Source organism: Anabas testudineus, chromosome 15 (genome assembly GCF_900324465.2).
Source record: "Anabas testudineus chromosome 15, fAnaTes1.2, whole genome shotgun sequence".
In the NCBI taxonomy this organism is placed as follows: domain Eukaryota; kingdom Metazoa; phylum Chordata; class Actinopteri; order Anabantiformes; family Anabantidae; genus Anabas; species Anabas testudineus.
The window spans coordinates 1,991,575-2,013,082 of record NC_046624.1 but is presented as its reverse complement, the minus strand read 5'-3'; the positions used below and the strand labels follow the sequence as shown (position 1 = coordinate 2,013,082).

The following is a 21,508-nucleotide window of genomic DNA, read 5'->3' as shown; positions in this document are numbered from 1 at the left end:
TGCATGGCCACACCCTGCTCATTGTTATAGGCTTAGTGAGAGAAAAGGAGCCACAGCGTTTCTGGAACGATGGGTCTTAAACTCAACTTTGAAGCACAGTGCAGCTGTCAAGAATTATAAGCAGCCAAACAATTAAATAGTCTTAAATTATTCATAATGTTTTAAGGACAAACTGAAAGTGAACAGTAGACCGTAAGCTGTGAAATGCAACAGATGTAGCCTATGTTGTTAAATTATAGTAAGGAAGCTGAAAATAATTATATTGGAAAATAATCTGAGGAAGCTACTATGCTAAACATGTTGCTCACTGGTTTATAATGATGTACAAGTTGGATACAAGTAAAATCAAATTTGTGCTATGTTTGGACTTAACATAAATGATAATTTTACAATTTAATATGCCATCCCAGACTCGCGTTGATAATAATAATTATAATAATAAGTTCCTCAATCAATATTTAAGAACAAACAAAGCACCATTTTCATCACGGCCTGAGCCACAAATGCAACTGAAAATGACAATGAAAAGACCTAAATGTAAGCTTGTGTTATTTAATGCTGTGGGACAAAAATGACAAAAAAAAATACCAAATGATAGTTTATTTATATAAAAAGACAAAAGAACAGACATGTATTCTTCAGCTTCATGAAAGTGCTTGATTACAACAAAAGGATCTGTTTTGAACGGCCAAATAAAAATCAACACAACAAGATCACATCACTTAAAACTGTGTCTTGTTAAACGGATGTTAACAGTCAAAGGACAGTTTGAGTCGACAACAGACTTTGAATGTGTCCTGAAAGTGAAGCGGTCCTCGTGTCCTATGATGGTCACGGTCAGGCATGAAAATGGCTGATTTCTCAACAAAAACAACCCAGTGTCAGTTAAATCTTAATGGTACAGTGGTTTAACGTCAAAACATTACAACAGAAAAAGCTCATTGAACAGCAGAACAAAAGACAAAAACAAACAAACAGCAGTCTGAGAACATTTTCTTGAAAGTTCAGTCATTGATGTGTATGAGCAGCTCAGTCTGGAGGATGTAGGACTGGGGTCTGAGTATTCCAAGTGTATTCAGGTCAGCGTGATCTCTGATGACTGTTCGGCATCGATCACTCGGAAGACTCCCACCTTCTCTTTCTTCTTGCTGCCCTTTTCATTGTCTGAAAATACAGAGCAGGCTTTTTGTGAGCTCACTTGCTTTTAAACAGTCAAACTTCACACTTTCTAACTGTAAACACTGTGTTTTTGGCTGTTGATGCTTGAGCCTAATGAAATGAAAACTGCATATAGGTGTGTCCTCACCCAACAAGTCGCTGCGATCCAGCAGAATCTCCAGGTCCTTGTCACTGATCACCTTCCCCCTTGATGCTTTCACCTCCCTGAGTGGGACAAAAGCCACAGAAGTGTTATCGTCTGCCTACTGTGTGTTAAATAAACACACTTTTTTTTTTTTCTTCTTCCTAGTCTATGAACTCTTGTTGGAGTTGAAACCGTTTCTTACTTCTCAGTGCCTCTGGCTTTAAGCAGCTCCATCAGCTCATCCAGATCAATGCAGCTTTTACTTTGGTTCAGTTCTGCCTTTCCACCTTTAAACTTATCTGTGGAGAAAAGCCATGAAAGAAAAGAAACAGTCATCAAATTAGAAAACTGAAAACTTGTAAGTAGTGTATGTAGGTATTCTGTGCTAGTGAAGCACTCACTCTTGTGGATGACCATCTGCTCCAGCTTCCTCTTGGCAGAGGCTCTCTCCAGGATCTTCTGGTCGATTGTGTTGGCTGTGATCAGGCGGTACACCACCACTGGTTTGGTTTGTCCAATGCGGTGACAGCGATCCTGGGCCTGCAGGTCGGCCTGGGGGTTCTAAGTAGGAACAGAAGTGTCACAACACATACGCTGACCTGAAAACAACACATGCACAGTACAGCTACGCCGTTTATTAGGCATGATGTTTAATTATGCACCCACCCAGTCACTGTCAAAGATGATGACAGTGTCAGCAGCTGTCAGGTTGATCCCCAGTCCACCCGCTCTGGTGCTCAGCAGGAAGATGAACACCTCTGGATCTTTGGAAAACTTGGACATCTGAAGGGAGAAGAAGAATGTGATGCAATGGTGTGGACGTGTCGAAGAAATGACAGAAACAATCTAGTCTGTGAAACTGGTTTTGGGCAAAGAAACCAGAACGATAGAGTTACAGTGTAACTGGCTGGCTTTCAAATGTCCCTTATCCTACATACATCTCAGCTGGAATACTGGGATGTAGATCCTCTGTACTGCCTGGCACTGTGTCTGATTGCTATCAATAAATGGATGACAACTAACATCCTGAAGCCAAACAAAGTCAAAACTGAGATTTGACTTTTGATTCCTAAACCAAAGAGAAAACTAATATGCTGTAAAATGGAAAATCTGTCTCTCCAACTGAAGGCACACATACAGTAACCAGTCTTATTAAAGACCATGACTTCAGTTTTGTCTCTCACTAAAGAGGCTTTTTAAGCATCAGTAACACGGTAATATACCTTCGACTGTGTACAGTACAATATATTTGAATGGTCTTTACTCTTGTAAATGACGTTGTAGATTCAAACTCACGTTTTCATCTCTGTCAGCATACGACATGCTGCCATCCAGCCGGCTGTACTGGAAGCCCCGCAGATAGCAGTAATCCATCAAAATATCCAAGATGGACGTCATCTGGCTAAAGATCAGAACCTGTTGAAAGTCAATCACAGTCAGAAACACTGGGATGGAAAAGATTAAAGGTAACAAATATTGTTGACACACAGCAGCTCTGTATGAAAATCATGCCGATTTAAACATCCTGCTTCACCTTGTGCCCCCTCTTCTTCAGTGCAGGCAGCAGTCTATCCAGTATGAGAAACTTCCCAGAGCTCTGCACCAGCTGCTCATCAATCTGCACATAAGACAGAATGTGAGGAAGGGAACACAGGACAGGAGGGAAAAGATAAACCCATCACTGGCAGTCACACCAACAAAAGGTGTGTTACCTTAAAGTCTTGTGTGGTGGGGTCCAGGGGGTACTCCACCAGGTAGGGGTGGTTACAGCATCTCTTTAGCAGCATGAGGATGTTCTGCAGCTTCAGGTTGATCTGAGCATCCAGCGGACTTTGGACATCCAGCACCGTAGAGGAGCTGTGGCAGACAAGAAAGCAGATTTGAGTCAAATCTAGTTCTCATATTGGGAGGGAGGCTGTTTAGGTGCCTTTGAAAAATATAAAACCTCTGCTCTTGCTCCTTGCGGACCCTCTCCAGATATTTCTCCAGGTCGTATGGTGTGTCCTTTTCTGTCTCTGTGTAATCCACCACTTTTCGACTGCGGCGCTTGGGCCTGCCGCTCTGTGTCAACACTACAGGAGCCTCCGTCTGGGGAAAACAAGTGAAGAGAAGAAAACAGTCTGTCAAATATGTTTCTATTTTTGGATCCTCGAGTATTAGCTGCCTGAAGACTGAGAAACGTCTAAGTCTGGTGTCACTGTAGTTGTGAAGACCCCACAGAGACATCAGAGAAGGCTTCACTGTGTTACCTTTTCTTGGCCCAGCATCTTGGCGATGGTCTTATTGACCACAGCCGTGTAGAAGGATTCCTGTTTGGCTGTCAGGGGAGCGTAAACAATTATCTCCTTCTTGGGAGGAACTTCCAGTGTCACGTCTGACTTTAGCCTCCTCAGAAGGAATGGAGTCAGAATCTGAAACAACAGAAAACCTTTAAAAACATTTCAGTTCTCCCCCCTCTATTCACCTTAGCATGTGAAGTAAATGATACGATGTTGTGATAGCACTGTGTGGAGACAGACCTGGTGCAACATGCTCAGGATGTTCTGTTCGCGCTCAGCAGCCACCACGCTCTCAGCCTCCCCGAGGGTGTCGATGTCAAACCACGATTCAAAGCTGCATAGCAAACGTGTCAATGAGACGTTAAAGCTGAACTACAGCAACAGAAAGCTGTAATAATAAACCATAACCGTTGTGATGTCTTTAAACTTAGCAGCAGCAGTTTACTGGGCAGTCACCTCTTGAGGTCGTCAAAAACCTCTGGCAGCAGGAAGTTGAGGAGGGACCAGAGCTCAGCCAGGTTGTTCTGCAGCGGTGTGCCCGTCAGCAGCAGCTTGTTGTCGGTAGGAAGCATCTTCAGCTCCCGCACCAGCCGACAGTTGAGGTTTTTGATTCTGTGGCCTTCGTCCACGATCAGGTACTTCCACTGGAAGCGCTGCAGCAGAAATCACACATCTTACAGAATCAGGATGAAGACAGAAAACAGAAAACTGTGTACCCAGCACACGTTTGGAATTTTCCCAATAATTATTTAATTAACTATATAATGCAGTGCTACAGTGAAGCACTGTAAGTGGCTGCAGAGCTTAGATTTTCCTTTTCATCAGCTGATTGTCTTTAAAGAGATCACTGCTTGGGACACATAACGTACACACTGATTTGTAGAATGTTTCTAGTTTTTAAAAAAATTACATAATGTATCTTTAAGATAAAAACACACCAATGTGCACATGTTTTACATTAGACGTCTTCCAGCACCTCAGTGCACACCCTTTCCTGTTGGCTTTTAATGTCAAACAAGTGAAGTATAAAGTTTACTTAATCCATGGCCACAGACAAGATGCACACTACATGCAACTACAGTAAACATACAAAACTTCACCTAGAATATATCTGACACGTTTGTTAATGTCTCAGTCACATGCTGAATGATCAGTAAGGATCCTACCTGTAATACTTTTCTGTCAATCATCGAGATCTCAAAGGAGGTAATGACCACAGGACACATGCTAAGGGGCCCCTGAGGCCTGCGGATCTGTTTCAGCAGTTTGGCCCTCTCCTGCTGGGGTCCATGGTAAAGCAGCACAGACACCTGGGACAAACGCATGTAAAACACTCATTGGACTGCTGAAGTACAGACTCTGGATGAAGTCTGTTTTTTTAAACTTAAAGGTTGGATCTCGAAATTACGTCCTCTTACGTCTGGTGTGAAGCGTTTGAACTCGCTGATCCAGTTGGGCAGAGTGGAGAGAGGTGCCACCACCAGGAAGGGACCCATTACTTTCTTTTCTATCATCATGGCAATGTGAGCGATGCACTGGATGGTCTTTCCCAGTCCCATCTCGTCAGCCAGGATTCCATTGATGCCGTTCTCCCACAGCATCTGAAAACACCAGTGTGGTATTAGAGAAAGCGGCTCTGACTTTAACTCTGAGCATATGTTACTGTGGTAACTTCCATATTGAGCCCACATTCCACAATCCCACAATGATCCAGCCTTACTCACCCTCAGCCACTCGATGCCTTCGATCTGGTACCACCTCATGACGCCCCCAGTAAACACCTGTGGCTGCTGGGCAGGGACTGGCTCACCATTCACCTTCCTGTCAGGATGCAGGAGGTGTTTGGCGTTGTCCCGCACTGTCTCCGACAGACGGTTCTTGATGTCTTGGTTGGAATCGCTCATCTTCTCTATATCCTCAGCTTCTAGTTTCTTCTGGGCCAGTCCCTCATCCTAATATGAGATGTTTGAGATATACAGGTATTGTTAGATTAGGTTTTTGTCAGTCAAAGGGGAAGAGTTTGTGTCACATTTTTTTGCAGAGGCAACATATCCATTTTACCCTTTAACAGCACTTTTACAAATCAGACTAAAGAAGAAGCATGAATAGTCTGATTTTGGATCAAAATATTTACAAGTGAAACAATTTAGCTACAAGTGTAATCATGCCTGTTTTGCCAATGTGATCAAACCCTCATCCTAATATGAGATGTTTGAGATATACAGGTATTGTTAGATTTGTTGTGATGAGCAACGCTACTTTTAAAAATCTGTCTTATAGCATATAAACACACACATGCCCCCCCCCCACCCTCCCTCTGGATTATTAGCAGGAGTCTAAGGATTCTCCAAATACGCTCTTTGGTTTACACCTTGAGTTTTTATTTTGTTTTTGCATTTTTAGATTTGGAGGTTTTTGAAACAAAGATGACCTGAACTGTGTACTATCCCTGAAGGTAACAATCCAGAGAAGCAATTGGTCCTCTAACAACAAGAAACATCAGCTTTCTGGGATACTATATCGAATTTGCAGGCACCAGGGAGCCACTGTTGAAGAGCAACATGGGCGACAGGGGGGCTCGCATCATTGTTTTAGAACCGTTACACCCCCAACATCAACTCTACCCAGAAATATAAAACAAACCATTACCGCTTCTTCCACTTTTGCTTTCTTAGCTTGAGATATGATTTCCTGAAAGAGAGGAATAAGCGGAGGCAATGTGAGATGCAGTGAATGACAAACATACAAAACATATGAAAAAAAATCAAACAAAACCTTACTTCTTTTGACATGACATCTGAGATTTTGTAGTCTTCATCCCTCCTCCTCTTCTTTTTATCTATGTCAGAAGAAAAGGGTCAATAAAGTTAGAAAAATCTAAAGCTTACATAATCAGAGTTTAGGACCATTTAAGGCATAGTATAGGCAAGAGTATTTATTGATAAAATTATTAATGAATTCATATTATATTGCATAATGCTGTACTTAGAAGATCAAGTGTCAGATCATCTACTCACCTTTATCAGGTTCTGCACCGTTTGTTTTCTGCATCTAGGACACAACGGACAATGAGTTGAATAGTATTTTATTACTGAGCTGTATATACAGTGGTAAGCAAAAAGTGTGTGAATTTCTTAGTCATAAAATGTGATCTGATCTTCATCTAAGTCAAGAGAATTGACAAATATAATGTGCCTAAAATAATAACACAAAAGAAATCTGAACTCTCATATCTTTATTGATGACAACCATGTAACCCTCATAGTGCTAGTTGGCTCTGGTGCTTTGGGTCATTGTACTGTAGCATCACCCAACAGAGTTTCAGGTGCTGTACAGACATTCTCACATTATCCTGAAGAATGTTTGATACACTTGGGAATTCATCTTCATCTCTCAATCACTGCAAACTGGCCAGGCCCTGAAGCAGCAAAGCAGGCCCAAATAATGATGTTTCCTCCACCATACTTTACAACTGGGATGCTGTTTTCATGATGATATGCTTTGCTCTTTTTATGCCAGATGTAGTGTTGTGTGTTCTTTCCAAATAGTTAAATCTTAGTTTTGTCAGTCCAAAAAACATTTTGTCAATGTGCTCTTTCATAAAGTTCTTTTTATATAAATCAACAATTCTTGATCATAAGCTTCTTTTAGCGAGGCATAAGCATCTTCTTCTTAAGCGGAGCACACTCAAAAAGTTTGAGTGTTTTTTGTCAGTCAAAGGGGAAGAGTTTGTGTCACATTTTTCTTGCAGAGGCAACATATCCATTTTACCCTTTAACAGCACTTTTACAAATCAGACTAAAGAAGAAGCATGAATAGTCTGATTTAGCTACAAGTGTAATCATGCCTGTTTTGCCAATGTGATCAAATTTGACCACGATTTTTAAATTTCTGTCCAAACCCGTTCCAACCCTTCACGTTCCCATCCTCTACTAGGCTCAAATTTTCTTCAGAACATTCCTCACCTTGTTTGCCTTTTTATCCAGTCTTTCCTTCTTGAGTTTCTCCTGAAAAACAGAATATAAGTTGTTGAAAATGACAGCCCGAAAGGTGCAAAAAGATCATTTGCATGTTGTGTTCTGACACACTCTCTACCTCGTTCTGTTGTTGTTCCATTTTAGTTAAGAGGAATTTAGAGTAGATGTTGCTCTTTTGAAGCAGATGCTGCAATCTCTTGAAACGCATGTCCCGAGAATCCTTCTCCCACGATTTGCGAGCCTTCAGGATCACACATCAATGACACAGAACACAAAATGGATGAGATATATTTGCAGCAGTAATATTAAAGGATTATTTAATTTAACAGAGGTAAACATGTTAAATGTTCATTACTGCCTAACCACATGGAGCCGATTTGATTCAATGATAAGCAAGTCAAAGAGATGATCAATCTGAGAACGTGTCAGCTTTAAGTATTGAAGTAACAACCACAGACCATCCGTTACCAAGCCAAGACGTGACACAAAAAAAAGAAACATCCTGAGAAATGAATAAGAAACACACCTTTTCAATCATCTCCTTCTCAATTCTCTCGCCTTCCTCCATCAGCTGCTGCTCCTCATCTTCCATTTCCTTAGTGATAATCACTTCTGATTTTGTATCCTCAGATTTCACACTAACATCTTCAAAGAAAAAAACAGGGACAGTCAAGCTGTTGGCCTCCACATCTACTTAGTGTTTTACTTACCAATAGATCTAGTTACATTTCTTTTTAAAGTTGATGGCCATGAGATATATTGACCTACAACATGGTCCCTCGTGTCTGCTGTGTGATACACCTACATCTACCTACATCATTGCAGCCTTTCAAATAAACAGTCAGCATTCATATATTAACTGAAACAGATCCCCCCAGTAAACTCTGAGGGATCCTGGGGGCACAGATTGGGATGACTGACCATCAGCAGCTCCGGTCTCCATGGCTGTGCCCAGAGGTTCCTCCGATTCGTCGGGTTTGGGGCAATGGGGGGACACACTGCGACTTTCATCTTTCACACTGTCAAGCATGAGGAAACACACAATGAAATGCAGACCTCACATTTTTCCCTGGTGGTTTTACAAGCGCACACCAAATTCATTGATCAGTTTTTTAAACGTTTATAAATCAGACATAAAAAACATTCAGAGTTGACATAGAGTTACAGTACAGTGTAAGTAAACAGGGGGAGTTCCAATTTACAATGAGAAAACATCTGCAATACATTGTAATGTCTTTATTGAGACACAAAGTATGTTAAAGCCCCCACTCCCCAGTTTCCCCAGCAGACTGTTTACTGGGTATTAATGAAGTTTCAGCATTTACTCCTAAATATGGTAATTAATTTAACTAGCCAGATTAACATTAGCAGTTAGTAAATGAATACAACATGAAAAGGCTAAATGCATTGTCCAGGCATTATTGTTATACTTACTAGACAACTTTAATTAAAGTGAATTAAATATTTTACTTACCAGCTCATTGTTTCCAGTAGTGAAGCAGACACTTAACTCAAGCTGTCTTTATTCAACAAAATAACTTGTCTCGAGTTACAACTAACGGGACCAAACTAGCCTGCTTTACGTTATTAAGTCAGTTTCTGTTTGTGCAAGACCGCAGATATCCTGTTATACTCCTAAAATATGATTTTATGTAAGACTGTGCACACTTGTAAAGTGTCCCAGTCTGCACCCCACGACACTCTGCAGTGAGTTCAATGTGAGTCCTGAACACGAGTAGCTGCGACAAACAACACAGTACGTCCGGACAATACTATTCAAAATAAAACCGCTTACGCCAACTTCACGGTCGTGAGCTGCCGAAGATGTTGTAATTGTCTTTTATTTTGAAAGCAAAATCAATGTACTTCCGCCAATTTCGCCATTAAGTCGCCCGACTTGACGCAACTGGGAGTTTTATTGTAGGCGAGGCTGGCGCATTTCGCGCCAGTTAGGACGAAACCACTGCTTTTACAAACGGGTGAGTTGTTATAGTAGAGAGTACAGACTGCAGTATTTTACAAAAGAAATTCCAAAAAGAGAAAAAACATTGAATAATCTACTTGTCTTGTACATTAAATCAAAAAATGTTATTTGACGACAGAGCATTTTCCTTACAGAAAACACAACTTAGGAGCACCACCACCCCTCTGAGTAGGCGTAAGTGCCACTAGTGATCTGATATTTCCCGCGAATCTAGGTTGCCGGAAAAGTGTATACACAGGGTTAATAAGGTCATAGATTTCATACATTTCTGTTTCTGTTCTTTGCTTTTTATTTAATTTCATAGATTTTAAACAGAACTACAAACAATTCTAGAGATAACAGAGTTTATTGCATTGGCACTTGTCACAATTGTACTAATATGTGAAACAACAGGTAAACTTGAACATGCACTGTAAGTTGTTGTAAGTTATTTAGAGAGAGAGAGTTTGCACAATCTGAAATATATTACATATTACAGTCACTTTTTATTACTGGTTGAAGCTTTCACTGTGAAGATTTTACAGTGCTATGTCTTCATCACTGAGCTTAGGACAAAGGTGGAAACCCATCTTACTTGCTGTACCATTTCATCATCAAAGTTGACCAAATACAACTTACTCCAAGTGTGGCTCCATTTTTTGCAACACAGGATAGCTTTGTTGTGTTCAACTCTCTGGCGTGACATTTATGGCGTGCATTAATGTTGCTGGGGCAAACAGTTGCACAGATGCTGTGTGTAGAGCAACTGAGAGACCACTGACTGTGTCAGAGATGAGAGATATTGTATCTCATGAACAACATGTTTTTATAGGCCGTCAAAAACAGGTGTTTCCTTTGGCCTATGTGAATCTAAAATGCAGAGGCAAAAATATAAAAAACACACTGTTGCAAAATGCAGTTAATGAAAAAGATACTTGTGCACTTGACTGTGACGTGAGCTACAAAGTAGTTTCTCACAAGAATTTCTTAGTGAGTTGCAATTTTTCAAAGTACATTTGCTAATCTTTGGACATTTTAAACATATCAATATGGCTACGTGCAAAAAGAAATACAAAATGACAAGAAAGTAGAGAATAGACCTGAATAAAAGACTCTGAAGCAAAGTTTCCTACTCCCTGCAAACTTATTACAGCATCTTCTACTTAATGTAGAAGATGCTGTGACTAAATGTGCCAATAAATTTAGTAACTTACCTATCAGTAGATTGACAGCCATTATGTTATGATTATGACATTATGATTAGAAGAATCTGAATTGTGGCATCACATTTAAGCCCAAAATGTATTGGAATTAAGTCACCATGTCAAACAATTGTGTTTTTTCCCTTGTGAGGTAAGACAGCCTTTCTGTTGATTGCTCTTGTGCAGGGGCAGACCTATTGGGAAATACATTGGGGACTATCCCAGTTGTGGCCTACCTCCAGTAGGGGTCCTTAGGCAAGACCTCCTTGCGGTTACCCTGCCTACCCTTGTAAGTCGCTTTGGATAAAAGCATTTGCCAAATGACTAAAATGTAAATGTAAGGTATCCTTCACTATTGAACTTGAATCATGTGTGATGTTCATGGGCCTGTGTGACCTATAGTACTATAAAGTGTAATAGAGCTGTAATCCCTGAAACTATTTACAGATCAACTCCATTTTTTTAATGCGGAACCAATGTCCTTCAGTGTAACTTTGTAGCTTATTGATGTGTTTTTCATTTTTAAATCTAAAAGAGTTATTCAAACGCACAGATTCTTTATGTGTCACTGGAACAATCATTTGACATACAGAACTTGGAGGCTACCTTTGTACAGGTGCTGACATGACATGAACTACCAGTTCACACCTAGTACTGACAACTGTGACTCTTGACATCACTCATAAGTCATGACTGATGAACTCAGCAGAGACGTTTCTGGACTCAAGGGGGATGTGTGTGGTAGCATTACAACACTGATCATCTCCACAGTGATATGTTATTTAATGTTAGAAATATTGTAAAGGGATGAATGTCTGTAAAATGTCAGTCTGTGCTGTGCAAACATCAACCTAGCAGGATGGACTGATACTATAAGGTAAATGGATGTGTCCAACTGGTCAAATACGGAACTAATCAGGATGTGAAAATGAATAATTTATCGTCTTCGTAAATAAAACCCTAGCTGCAGACTCTAACTAAGTAGTACAAAGTACTCGAGGTTTATGTTGAAGACTAGTCCGGAAGGTGTGTTTAATGTGTAGTTGCGTACACGGGGCAGTATGTGATTCCTCTGTGCCACGTTTCACTAAATGACGTAATCCCTCTGAGTGCTGACAGGTCGCTGCTGCGGTAACGTTACCGACACAGTCAGAGAAAGAACCGGACGCATAGACACCTGTCTAACATACATCCACCTTTTACTGTCGTTCTGGTTGAAGGTTGTATACACGGTTTAGTCTGTTTTTTAGACAATACCCCTTCGTTAATCCTGATTCGGCTAACCAGTTGGCTAATGTTAGCTGTTTCCTGGTTGGAGCTGCAGCCATTTTGGATTTTTACTGAGAAACAAGTAGCCGGCCGTGGTTTGGGGAGCAAAGGAAGCTAACGTTAGCCACTGCTCCTGTTTTCATAACTGTGCTGTTTGGCTGCTGACAGGGAAAAGAGACGTTCCACTAAAGGGGATACACCTTACAGAGTCAACAATGAATCCAGAATAGTAAGTATCATGCTGAACAACGATGTGTTACCGTTCAGATATTAGCTAGCTAACGTTACTGTGGTTAGCGTTTGATAATAACTTAACGTTAGCATTTAGCAGTTGAGCTAATTTAGCTGCTAACATAAGAAGACATTAATATCGCCGACCTGTATTAGCCTCAGATGCTTTGATTATTCTCCATAATTACCAATAGACTGATGCTAAACGTTGAGCCATCGACAAGTATGTATTTGTTGAACAAAGTGTTCATTATTTCCTTATAAACGTAGCATTATCCAACTATTGGTTCCGGTAGCAGCAGCTTCATTGACGGGTTTCAGGTTTGATGAATCCTGTTTACTTTAACATAAAGGGGTGAACAGTTTTATTTAGTGTCAGCGACACCATCTGGAGTTAGCCCACTGAATTCATAAAAGCATAATGACTCGACACCAACAGTCCCCCCCCCCACTGTAAGTTAGTTGTGGATATATTTTAGTCTTCTTTGGCATAATCATCGGTTTCAGCCTGTTTGTGTTATGGTGGTAACGTCAACCTATCTTGTTGGATACTTTTTCAACATTCACCTGTTGTTTACGTTTGGGTAACTGGTTTTACACTGTACCTTATGTTGACCATGACTCAGTTTTCAGTCAGATGGTCTACTAATGCTGAAGTAGTCATGTGTTGGTCACATGCTACAGGACAAGCCCTCAGTTTCACCACAGCAGTGTTGAGCAATTACTTAGGCTTCTCTCTCTGTCTTTGGATTTCCATTCAAAAATGTTGACAAGGGTGGATTGCAGAATTTTATGGGCTGCAGTTTGTCCAAGCTGTCATATAGTACTATCTGACAGCTTTAGATTTAACAGTCATACTGTTAAAATCAGTGTATAGTTATTATGAATGATAACCCACAGTCTTAATCTTGTATTTATGATTTACCTCCGTGGTATTGACCAGATACTCTCGAACAAAGTCTGAGATCTTCTTATTTCAGGCACCAGTGTCATAATGAAAAGGAGACATATGCTTTACAGTATCATTCACTATGCTAAATACCAAAGCTCTAGATAAAATGGCAAAAAATGGATCTGCAGGAATTTCAGAGTTGCACAGCTTGACTCTTATCAGTGTTGTATTTCACTAGGCCAGCTTTAGGGCAGTGTTTATTACATTTTGCAGATTTGAGGTCAGAAAACATGTAGTATCAAGAAAGGTAACAAAGTGGACTCATCACACACTGTTTTTGGATATTTTGGTACCATTATTATTTTTGTGTTTGAGCAGTGCTTGGTCAGCTTTGCATAGGGACAGCTATTGTCCATTGTCACTGGCTTAATGAAGAGGGAATGACTGGATTTTATCAAAATGAGAAGCGGAGGAACTGAGATGGTCCTGAGAGGCAGGAAACAACTCGGACTACCAGGCTCAGCTGATGTGTTTGTTTCCCTCTGCTGATGCTGCCAACTAGTACTTTGACTGCATCACTTTGACTGTTTTGTAAAAGACATAGTTTTGGAGTCTCCAACTTAATAAGTCCATATACTTAGAACACCCAGAATACATAATATACAAGAGAGGTGTTTGCTGAGACTTCTTTTTAGGCTGATTAGGAGTGTGTAGGTGGAAAGAATCAGTAGGGGAGCAAAGAAACGAATAAGCCTGAACACTGGCACATCTCTGACAAACCAAATATTAGACAGACATACATCATACAGATATTGCTCTCTGTATGTGTGTGTTTGGGGAAGGGGGGAAGGCTATTATTTTATTGCTTCATTTTTATATGGGTGCCATTGTAAGTGTTTCAAGATGAAGTTTAGACTTGTGTGTTGGCCGCAGGCTGGCTAGACCCAGCTTGTTGTATGACAGTGTTAAGATGGGTCATTGGGCAGGATTGATATTATAACAGAATGCCCTACAGTTACCATCTAAGCTGTCCTCTGCCCCAACAATACTTATGGGGCTGAAAGCAAGCATCCATCCGGTATATCCCAGAGGTTTCTCCACTCACAGTCTCAAAAACTGCAAGGATTACCCAAATTTATTTGTTCTTGGTGGAAAATGAAAGCCAATGCAAATTCCCATTAATGTTAGTAAAATTAGCATACTTAGTTTCTAATTTACCTTTCAATCCTAGAATTAATACTAGTGATATGTAGTACTTCTCTGCTGTCCTAATAAATACTGCACAAGTGTGGTGTTCAGTACTGCTCATTTTACCTTAATGCTAAGTTGTGGCTGGTTCATTGGAAAGTACCAGCTTAGCAATAGGGACTTTTGTTCTGGACAGGAGGTCTGGAACCAAAACCAGACTTATGTAGCTGTGGTTAATATCATAGTAAAGTTCCTTATCAGTAGTAGGAACTGCTGTCCTGTTAAATCAGCCATGGATCATGAGAAAATAAGAAGTCATTTATCCATTCTATGAAAGACCCCAAGACTGAAAGAGACACAAAATAATTACACACAATGGCATGAAAAAGTATGTGAACCATTTGGAATTTCATGGTTTTCTGCATTCATTTGTCATAGAATTTTAGCCCATTCTTCCTGCAGAACTGTTTAGATCTGTCATATTCTTTAGACGTCTCGTGTGTGGCTCTGTTAAGTCGTTCCATAGCATCTCTATTGGGTTGAGGTCTGGGCTCTGACTTGGCCACTCCAAAAGGCGGCTTTTGTTTTTCTGAAGCCATTCTGTTGTGTGTTTTGTGTCATTCTCTTGTTGCATCACCCAACTTTTACAGAGTTTCAGCTGACGTACAGACATTCTCACATTATTCTGAAGAATTTTTTGATACACTTGGGAATGCATCTTCCCCCCAGTCACTGCAAGCTGGCGATTCCTTGATGTTTCCTCAACCATTTTTTACGATTGGGATAATGTCTTCATGATGATATGCAGTGACCTTTTTATGCCAGATGTAGTCTTGTGTGTTCTTGTCAAATAGTTGAATATTTGTTTCATCAGTCCAAAACATTTTGCCAATACCGCTGTGCAGAGTCAATGTTCTCTTTTACAATCTTCAGGCGCTCAGCAATGTTCTTTTTAGTAAGCACCAGCTTCCTTGTTGTGTCCTGCCATACACACCCTACTAGTTCAGTGTTTTACATACTGTAGATTCATGAACACAGATGTTAGTCAGTTCCAATGATGCCTTCAAATCTTTGGCTGTCACTCGGGGTTATTTCTTTACCTCATTGATGAGTGTTCGTTGTGCTCTTGGGGTCATTTTGTCTGGCCGCCATTTTCTTGGTAGTGTAGCTACACTCCCAAAGTGTCTCCATTTGTAGATTGTTTGCCTAACTGTAGATTGGTGAGTTTCTAAAGTCTTTGACATAATTTTTCAACCCTTTCCAACTTTATGTAAATCAACTATTCTTGATCGTAGATCCTCTGGAAGCTTCTTATGGCGCGGTTTGGCTCACATAAGCATCTTCTTCTTCTGAAAAAGAGTGTTTTTTGTCATTCAAAGTAGCTCTAGTCCACACCCTCAAAATAATTTTCTTCCAGGTATGCTAATGCCTCACTTCACGTAGCTTGTTAGAGGTTCTTTGAACTGATTTAACTGAAGCTTGATATGTCCAGTCACATGATCAGCCCTTTCCTGCATGGTTCATCATCCTCAACATTTCCTTTCCTTATAAAATGCAGCCCTTTCAGTCACTTTGCCAAACAATGTAATGACACTAATACTGAGAAGCATCTGGATCTAACTATAAAAGGCCCAAAACAGCTACAAACAAGCAATGTGAGGTCTTGAATTAGAATTATCTCCCAGGTCTCACTGTGGCTGCCATTTAGGTTGTTAATGGGTAATCTGTTACTCATTCACTGGGTTAACCATTTTTGAATATTTTCTGACTAGCGTTTTTTACCCTTCTCTCACAGTGACTATTTATTCAAGCTGCTCCTGATTGGCGATTCCGGTGTTGGAAAGTCTTGCCTTCTTCTCCGATTTGCAGTAAGTTTCCCCAAACAAAACACAGAGACTGTGCTTACATTCAAGCACAGGGGTCATTGTGAGAGTGTTTTTGGTTGACATGTGATATTTTTAACTCAATACACTATTACGTTATTGTAAACAGGAAACAATGCTTCAGTGTGTCTGTAGCTTAGTGTAACATGCTCCAGTTTGAATACCAACACCTTGTACAAGTAATGACTGATGGTTCTATTTGTGCATATAGTGAAGCAGGAAGTAAACAGGATATGCAATCCTTCTAACTCTTGACTGTTTCTCTCTCCAGGATGACACATACACAGAAAGTTACATTAGCACTATTGGTGTGGACTTCAAAATACGAACCATAGAACTAGATGGAAAGACGATTAAACTTCAGATTGTAAGTAACCTGCCACATATCATTAGTTGACAAGAAGACTTTTTTTTTTTTTCTTTTTTTTTAATAAATCAAGCTGCTTGTTTTTGATTAATTGATGAATAGTTTAGAAATGTTTATAATGAAGTCCAGTTATGTTTCACTGTACCACAATAATCATTAACCATATGTGCAACAACATGTACCAGTAATGAAGACGGTACAAGCAATTTATGAAACGGCAATCTAAATTAAAAGAACATTGTTCCAAATGTATGTATGTATGTGGCTAAAAGAAACTGTGTCTGAATGCTGCATTTACATGATTTTTTCTTTGACAGTGGGATACAGCAGGTCAGGAGAGGTTTCGTACAATTACGTCTAGCTACTACAGAGGTGCTCATGGTATCATTGTAGTGTATGACGTCACAGACCAGGTCAGTATAACAACACATCTTTCATGTCTGTTCCAACTAGTGCATTAGCAGATGAGGTGTAGACTCTGGGGTACTTTTTAAATTTATTCATAAATAAGAAATATAATAATTTCTCTACAGTAAAGTTAGAGTTTTTAATTTTAATTCCACTCCCAGAGATGAGGAGACTGCTTGCTGCTTTCAGTCAGAGCTTGGTGTCTGGGCGTAGTGCTGCAAGGTGCCAGAGGTAGACAGCAATGGTATTAAGTATAGAAGCCAAAATAAGTTATCTGTATCTGTAAGAGGAGAGGTTTTTGTTCACCACACTCTCTCTGATGCCTAGTTAAAAAAAAAAAAGGTAAAAAAAGATACAAAGAGGTATTTAAAATGAACAATAAGCACCCACCGCCACCTGTATGTTCACAGGATAGAGACACTTCTTCATTATATGTTGGGCAAAAAAAGTAAAATTCCTGTTGTAGCTCTGTGAGCCGTGATTGGCTTCACTGAGGTGCTGAAGTATCACAACGAGCTCAGTGTTAATGTTTATGTTTCAGGAGTCCTTCAACAACGTCAAACAGTGGCTACAAGAGATTGACCGCTACGCCAGTGAAAATGTCAACAAGCTATTGGTTGGGAACAAGTGCGACCTGACGACAAAGAAGGTGGTGGATTACACAACAGCAAAGGTAAGGCCACACACACAAGCTGCTGCATGTCATCCTTTTCATTCTACAGCAGTTTTTGTCTTTTAATCAGTCCTTAGTTTCAGTTTCTTGCCATGTCTCCTGAAAAGAGTTGACATATTTGGATCTGGAGATAATAGATTGTTTCCCGTGAAAATTCCCTTCCATTGTAATAAACTTAGGCTGGTCCCAGCTAAAGGCTTCCTTTTCACCAGAAGGTTCCTGGTAGTGTCTTTCCCATACTGTTTTCCAACTAGCAAGAACTTGGTGCTAGTTCTGGGCTAGTGCTAGTGCTGGTTCCGATGTGGTCTAACTTGGGAACCACTGTTTTTTTTCTAGCTAGAGAGCCATCATAGAGCCATAGCATTTAAATCAATATATCTCGGCCCTCATAGCAGTGCTGATGATAAGCTCAGCAATGTGTCTGCACAAAGCATTATTTCTGATTTTGTAGACCAACATTGACATCTAAACAATGCTGGTCTGCCTATTGTGATTGCTGTGTACAGCGATTATCTTTTGATACATTTTGAGTGTTAAAACTGTATGTAGGATGGTAATCTTAGCCTTTGTAAGCTTTTAATTACCAAGCATCAACTTTACTGGTTTGAATCACACTGCAGATAAACAAATCTAAGAAAAGATACGCTTATTTTTATGTTTACAAAGCTTTAGTTGGTCATGATAACCTGATCCCCTTCCCCTCATGTCGGGGGTTCTTGGTTCTAGACCAGCAAAAAGTAGTTCTCCCTCTCGAAGTTTACCAGGACAAGAGTTGCTTCTTGTTGCTGTTGCAGCTTGTAGCTGTTGAAACAAAAGGTTCTGGAGCCCTGGAAAAGTCCTTCTGAGTCCTTCTCTAGAAAAGGAGCTTAAGATATCCAAGAAAGAAGCTGAGTCTCTAAGAGTGGTGAATTAAACACTAAAGTACAAGACACAGCAACATTAAGAGGAGCTGCTGTAGGAGCCATTTTGAAATTTCTTTAATTCTTGGTTCTTTTAGATTTCATAGGAAAGTTGATGCTGCTGCTCTATGCACAAGAACTGATGGGTAAGACTGTTTGAGTCACGCCAGGAGAGAGGAAACATCTGAGCCAGCATTTTTCTCAAACATGGTGCACGTCACCAAATCAGACTTCCCAGAAACCTTGAACTCCAGTGTTCATCAGAAACTGAGTGTGTGTGTGTGTGTCTGTATTTCACTGAGTTGTGTTTTTTTAGCTTCCTACTACTGCTTTCTCTACTTTCAGTAGTTCCACAATGATTAGAAATATGTCCAGACAGTGAATTAGACCACCAGGGACCACAGGGAATATTTTACCCCCTGCCTTCTCTGTAATGGTAATCCTAACTGCACTAAGCTTTAGCTGAAGGTCAGCTCACATTTTAAAATTGTTGAATGCAGAAAACGGATCACTTCAAATAATTTACATACTTGTTTTTATTCTGTTGATGTGGTTGGATGGCTTTACGTCTTCATATGGGAAACATTCCCTGACGTGTAAACCCCTGTCCTCTCACCCTCCTCTGTTGTGTCCAGGAGTTCGCAGACTCCCTAAGCATCCCCTTTTTGGAAACCAGCGCCAAGAATGCCACCAACGTGGAGCAGGCCTTCATGACTATGGCTGCCGAAATCAAGAAGAGGATGGGCCCCGGGGCTACGGCTGGAGGAGGAGAGAAGCCCAACGTGAAGCTGACCCCGGGCACCACTGTCAAGCCTTCATCAGGAGGATGCTGCTGAAGGAGAGAGAGAGAGAATCCACTTCCACTTTGGCCTCTCTCCCTCCTCCCTCTCTATCCCCGCTTATTCAGCAGGGTCTGTCAGCCTGGCCGCGCCATCCTCCTGTAAACTCCACTGTGTCCCAGAAAAGCCCCCCCCCCCCCCCCCCCCCCCCCGAACCCCTCCCCACAACCAGACAGGACAGGGAAGACATGATTCACATGTGTTGCCTGTATTTGTACTGTACATACTGTAGCCGCACTACCAAAAACAAATAAAGCATCTTACTTGTCACACTGTCCTGTTAGTGACGACCTGCCCCACCCCACCTCACCACACCACATCCCCCCTCATCACCCCTTCCATCTCAGTCCTCTACTACTTTTATTTGGCCCTCTGAACACAGGTTCATGAGAAGAGTGTGAATGTGTGTTTCTTTGCATTCCTACAGTGTGACGGGGGGGTGGTAAACAAATCACTTTGATTTAGTTTCTTTTTTTCCCCTCTGTGATTACGTTGCTGTTAGTATCAGCATGTGTCCGTCTCTCTGTCAGTCTGTCTGTCCCAATTCAAAAGAATCCCCCCCACACACTCACACACACACCAACCTCTGCACAGCTGTGTGCAGCTGTCCAGCATCTAGAATTCAGTGCAACAGTATATGTACATAAACATTGTATATATATAAATGTAAGATCTGATTTGCCAGTTGTTCTGTAGTGTTCAAAATAATATTGGGATAGTCTCGATTCTTTTTCTCTGCATCACATTTGTGGCTAAAGACAACTGTAAGTTTGTTGCTCAACATGTAACACTTCAACTGAAAATAAATGTTGTACTACCAGACTGTATAAAATGACCCGTCTGTGTAGAAAACCAGTTTGAATTATTTATTCTGCATTCATTTGGCATATATAAAGTGCCACTTCCAGTACATCGGGTCTGTTTGCAAACTGCTGTGTAATCTCAGTGCGGAGTTGCATCTATCCAACAGAAGGTTCTCTTGTTTTCATAATAAAGGCAACTGAATTCAGTTTGAAAAGAACTCTGGGACCAGTGTTTGCTGTGTGCTTAAGAACAATCCTGTATTGTCAGGTCGCAACACAAAGGCCATAGGATTGAGGTCACCGTGGTTCCTATGTCCAAATGCATACGAGCTGCACACACATCTAAGCTGCTGCTTGAGTGACCTCGCTGAACATGGTGCTCTACAGACAGCAAGTGTTGAATCACTGCAGCGTCAGTTAACGGGAGAGAGTAAAGACCTGAGTTGGCACTTTTCTAGGGGTGGTAGAAGTACACAATGTTCAAGTAAAAGTATCACCTTCAAAAAATACTTAGTTTTACATAATTAAAAGTAGTAGTTATATGCTCTTAAGATTGTACTCAAAAGTGTAGAAGTAAAAGTACTCCAATAGGAAAACTATGTATCTTAATCTGTTGAATTCAATGCTGTTAATGACATAAATGTATAAACTTTATAGTATTTAAGAAAAAAATAAAGCTCAGAGATCTGAATAAAGAGTCAAATACTTACTGCAAAGTTACATAGTCAATATTGTTTTACGAAAAAAGTACTAGTAAGGACTAGTACAATATTTTTCTCTGAATTGTAGTTAAGTGAAAATAACCTCAAAACAGTGGTTAAGATTCAAAACATACTCATCAAGCTACATACTGTATAAGCTGTTCTAAACTCCACCTTTACCTGCTGTAACATTAAACATGATAATGCATCAGTACTTCAACTCTAATAATAACATATGTATTCATTTGAAATGAGCCTTCAGAAAGTAACTGATAACAGAGTATATCTACACTGTGATATTGCAGCTTTTACTAAAGTAAATGACAGATGACCAGTACACCAACAGATACTCCTGCATTCAAAATACTTTGGTATACTGTACTTCCCATTCAGTCAAAAGGGAAGTACTATTTGAACAATTGCGTATGACTTCTGTCACGCTGTTATAAAACTGAGCAGACAGTCAGATTTGTGTCCTCTCAGCATTGGTTGACAGCGGTAACATCACCGCCCTCCGTGCAGGAAACCGGGGTTCAAATCCTGGCTGTGACCTACTTAACTCCTGTAGGAGTTCTTAGGCAAGACCTCCTTAAACTTATCCTGCCTTTGCTTTGTAGCTTGTAATTCGCTT

The 21,508-nt window shown here is 40.5% G+C and overlaps 2 protein-coding genes across 3 annotated transcripts; one reads left to right on the top strand and one right to left on the bottom strand.

Moving 5' to 3' along the window:
• Positions 1 to 614: 614 nt before the first annotated feature.
• Positions 615 to 9,252, bottom strand: hells (helicase, lymphoid specific). 2 transcript variants are annotated; one of them, XM_026353660.1, is made up of 23 exons: positions 9,034 to 9,252; positions 8,481 to 8,578; positions 8,086 to 8,204; positions 7,678 to 7,800; positions 7,548 to 7,589; positions 6,600 to 6,633; positions 6,363 to 6,421; positions 6,232 to 6,273; positions 5,307 to 5,534; positions 5,001 to 5,183; positions 4,749 to 4,892; positions 4,039 to 4,235; positions 3,823 to 3,916; positions 3,553 to 3,714; positions 3,249 to 3,391; positions 3,016 to 3,160; positions 2,838 to 2,921; positions 2,600 to 2,719; positions 1,970 to 2,086; positions 1,705 to 1,864; positions 1,506 to 1,602; positions 1,307 to 1,383; positions 615 to 1,164 (listed from the first exon to the last, which is right to left on the bottom strand). In XM_026353660.1, exons 1-23 carry the CDS (start codon positions 9,039 to 9,041, stop codon positions 1,076 to 1,078), a joined length of 2,565 nt encoding a protein of 854 aa, XP_026209445.1. In that variant the 5' UTR covers positions 9,042 to 9,252; the 3' UTR covers positions 615 to 1,075. The 2 variants fall into 2 exon arrangements, with proteins under 2 accessions (XP_026209445.1, XP_026209444.1); XM_026353659.1 differs by lacking the exon at positions 9,034 to 9,252 and having other exon boundaries at positions 8,481 to 8,589.
• A 2,562-nt stretch (positions 9,253 to 11,814) lies between these two features.
• On the top strand, positions 11,815 to 20,394 carry LOC113158962 (ras-related protein ORAB-1-like). The gene is made up of 6 exons (XM_026355375.1): positions 11,815 to 12,222; positions 16,100 to 16,172; positions 16,459 to 16,554; positions 16,872 to 16,967; positions 17,504 to 17,635; positions 19,170 to 20,394. The coding sequence occupies exons 1-6, from the start codon at positions 12,209 to 12,211 to the stop codon at positions 19,368 to 19,370; spliced, it is 612 nt and encodes a 203-aa protein (XP_026211160.1). The 5' UTR covers positions 11,815 to 12,208; the 3' UTR covers positions 19,371 to 20,394.
• The last annotated feature ends 1,114 nt before the right edge of the window (positions 20,395 to 21,508 follow it).

Excerpts from the sequence above, each read along its gene's own strand:
- hells (XM_026353659.1), bottom strand. The coding sequence starts at position 8,589 with ATGCTTGACAGTGTGAAAGATGAAAGTCGCAGTGTGTCCCCCCATTGC. Across the intron at positions 3,917-4,038 it reads GTTTTTGACGACCTCAAGAG|CTTTGAATCGTGGTTTGACA; the intron begins GTGACTGCCCAG and ends TTTGCTATGCAG. Across the intron at positions 1,865-1,969 it reads TCATCTTTGACAGTGACTGG|AACCCCCAGGCCGACCTGCA; the intron begins GTGGGTGCATAA and ends GTTCCTACTTAG.
- LOC113158962 (XM_026355375.1), top strand. Across the intron at positions 16,555-16,871 it reads AGACGATTAAACTTCAGATT|TGGGATACAGCAGGTCAGGA; the intron begins GTAAGTAACCTG and ends TTTCTTTGACAG. Across the intron at positions 16,968-17,503 it reads TGTATGACGTCACAGACCAG|GAGTCCTTCAACAACGTCAA; the intron begins GTCAGTATAACA and ends TTTATGTTTCAG.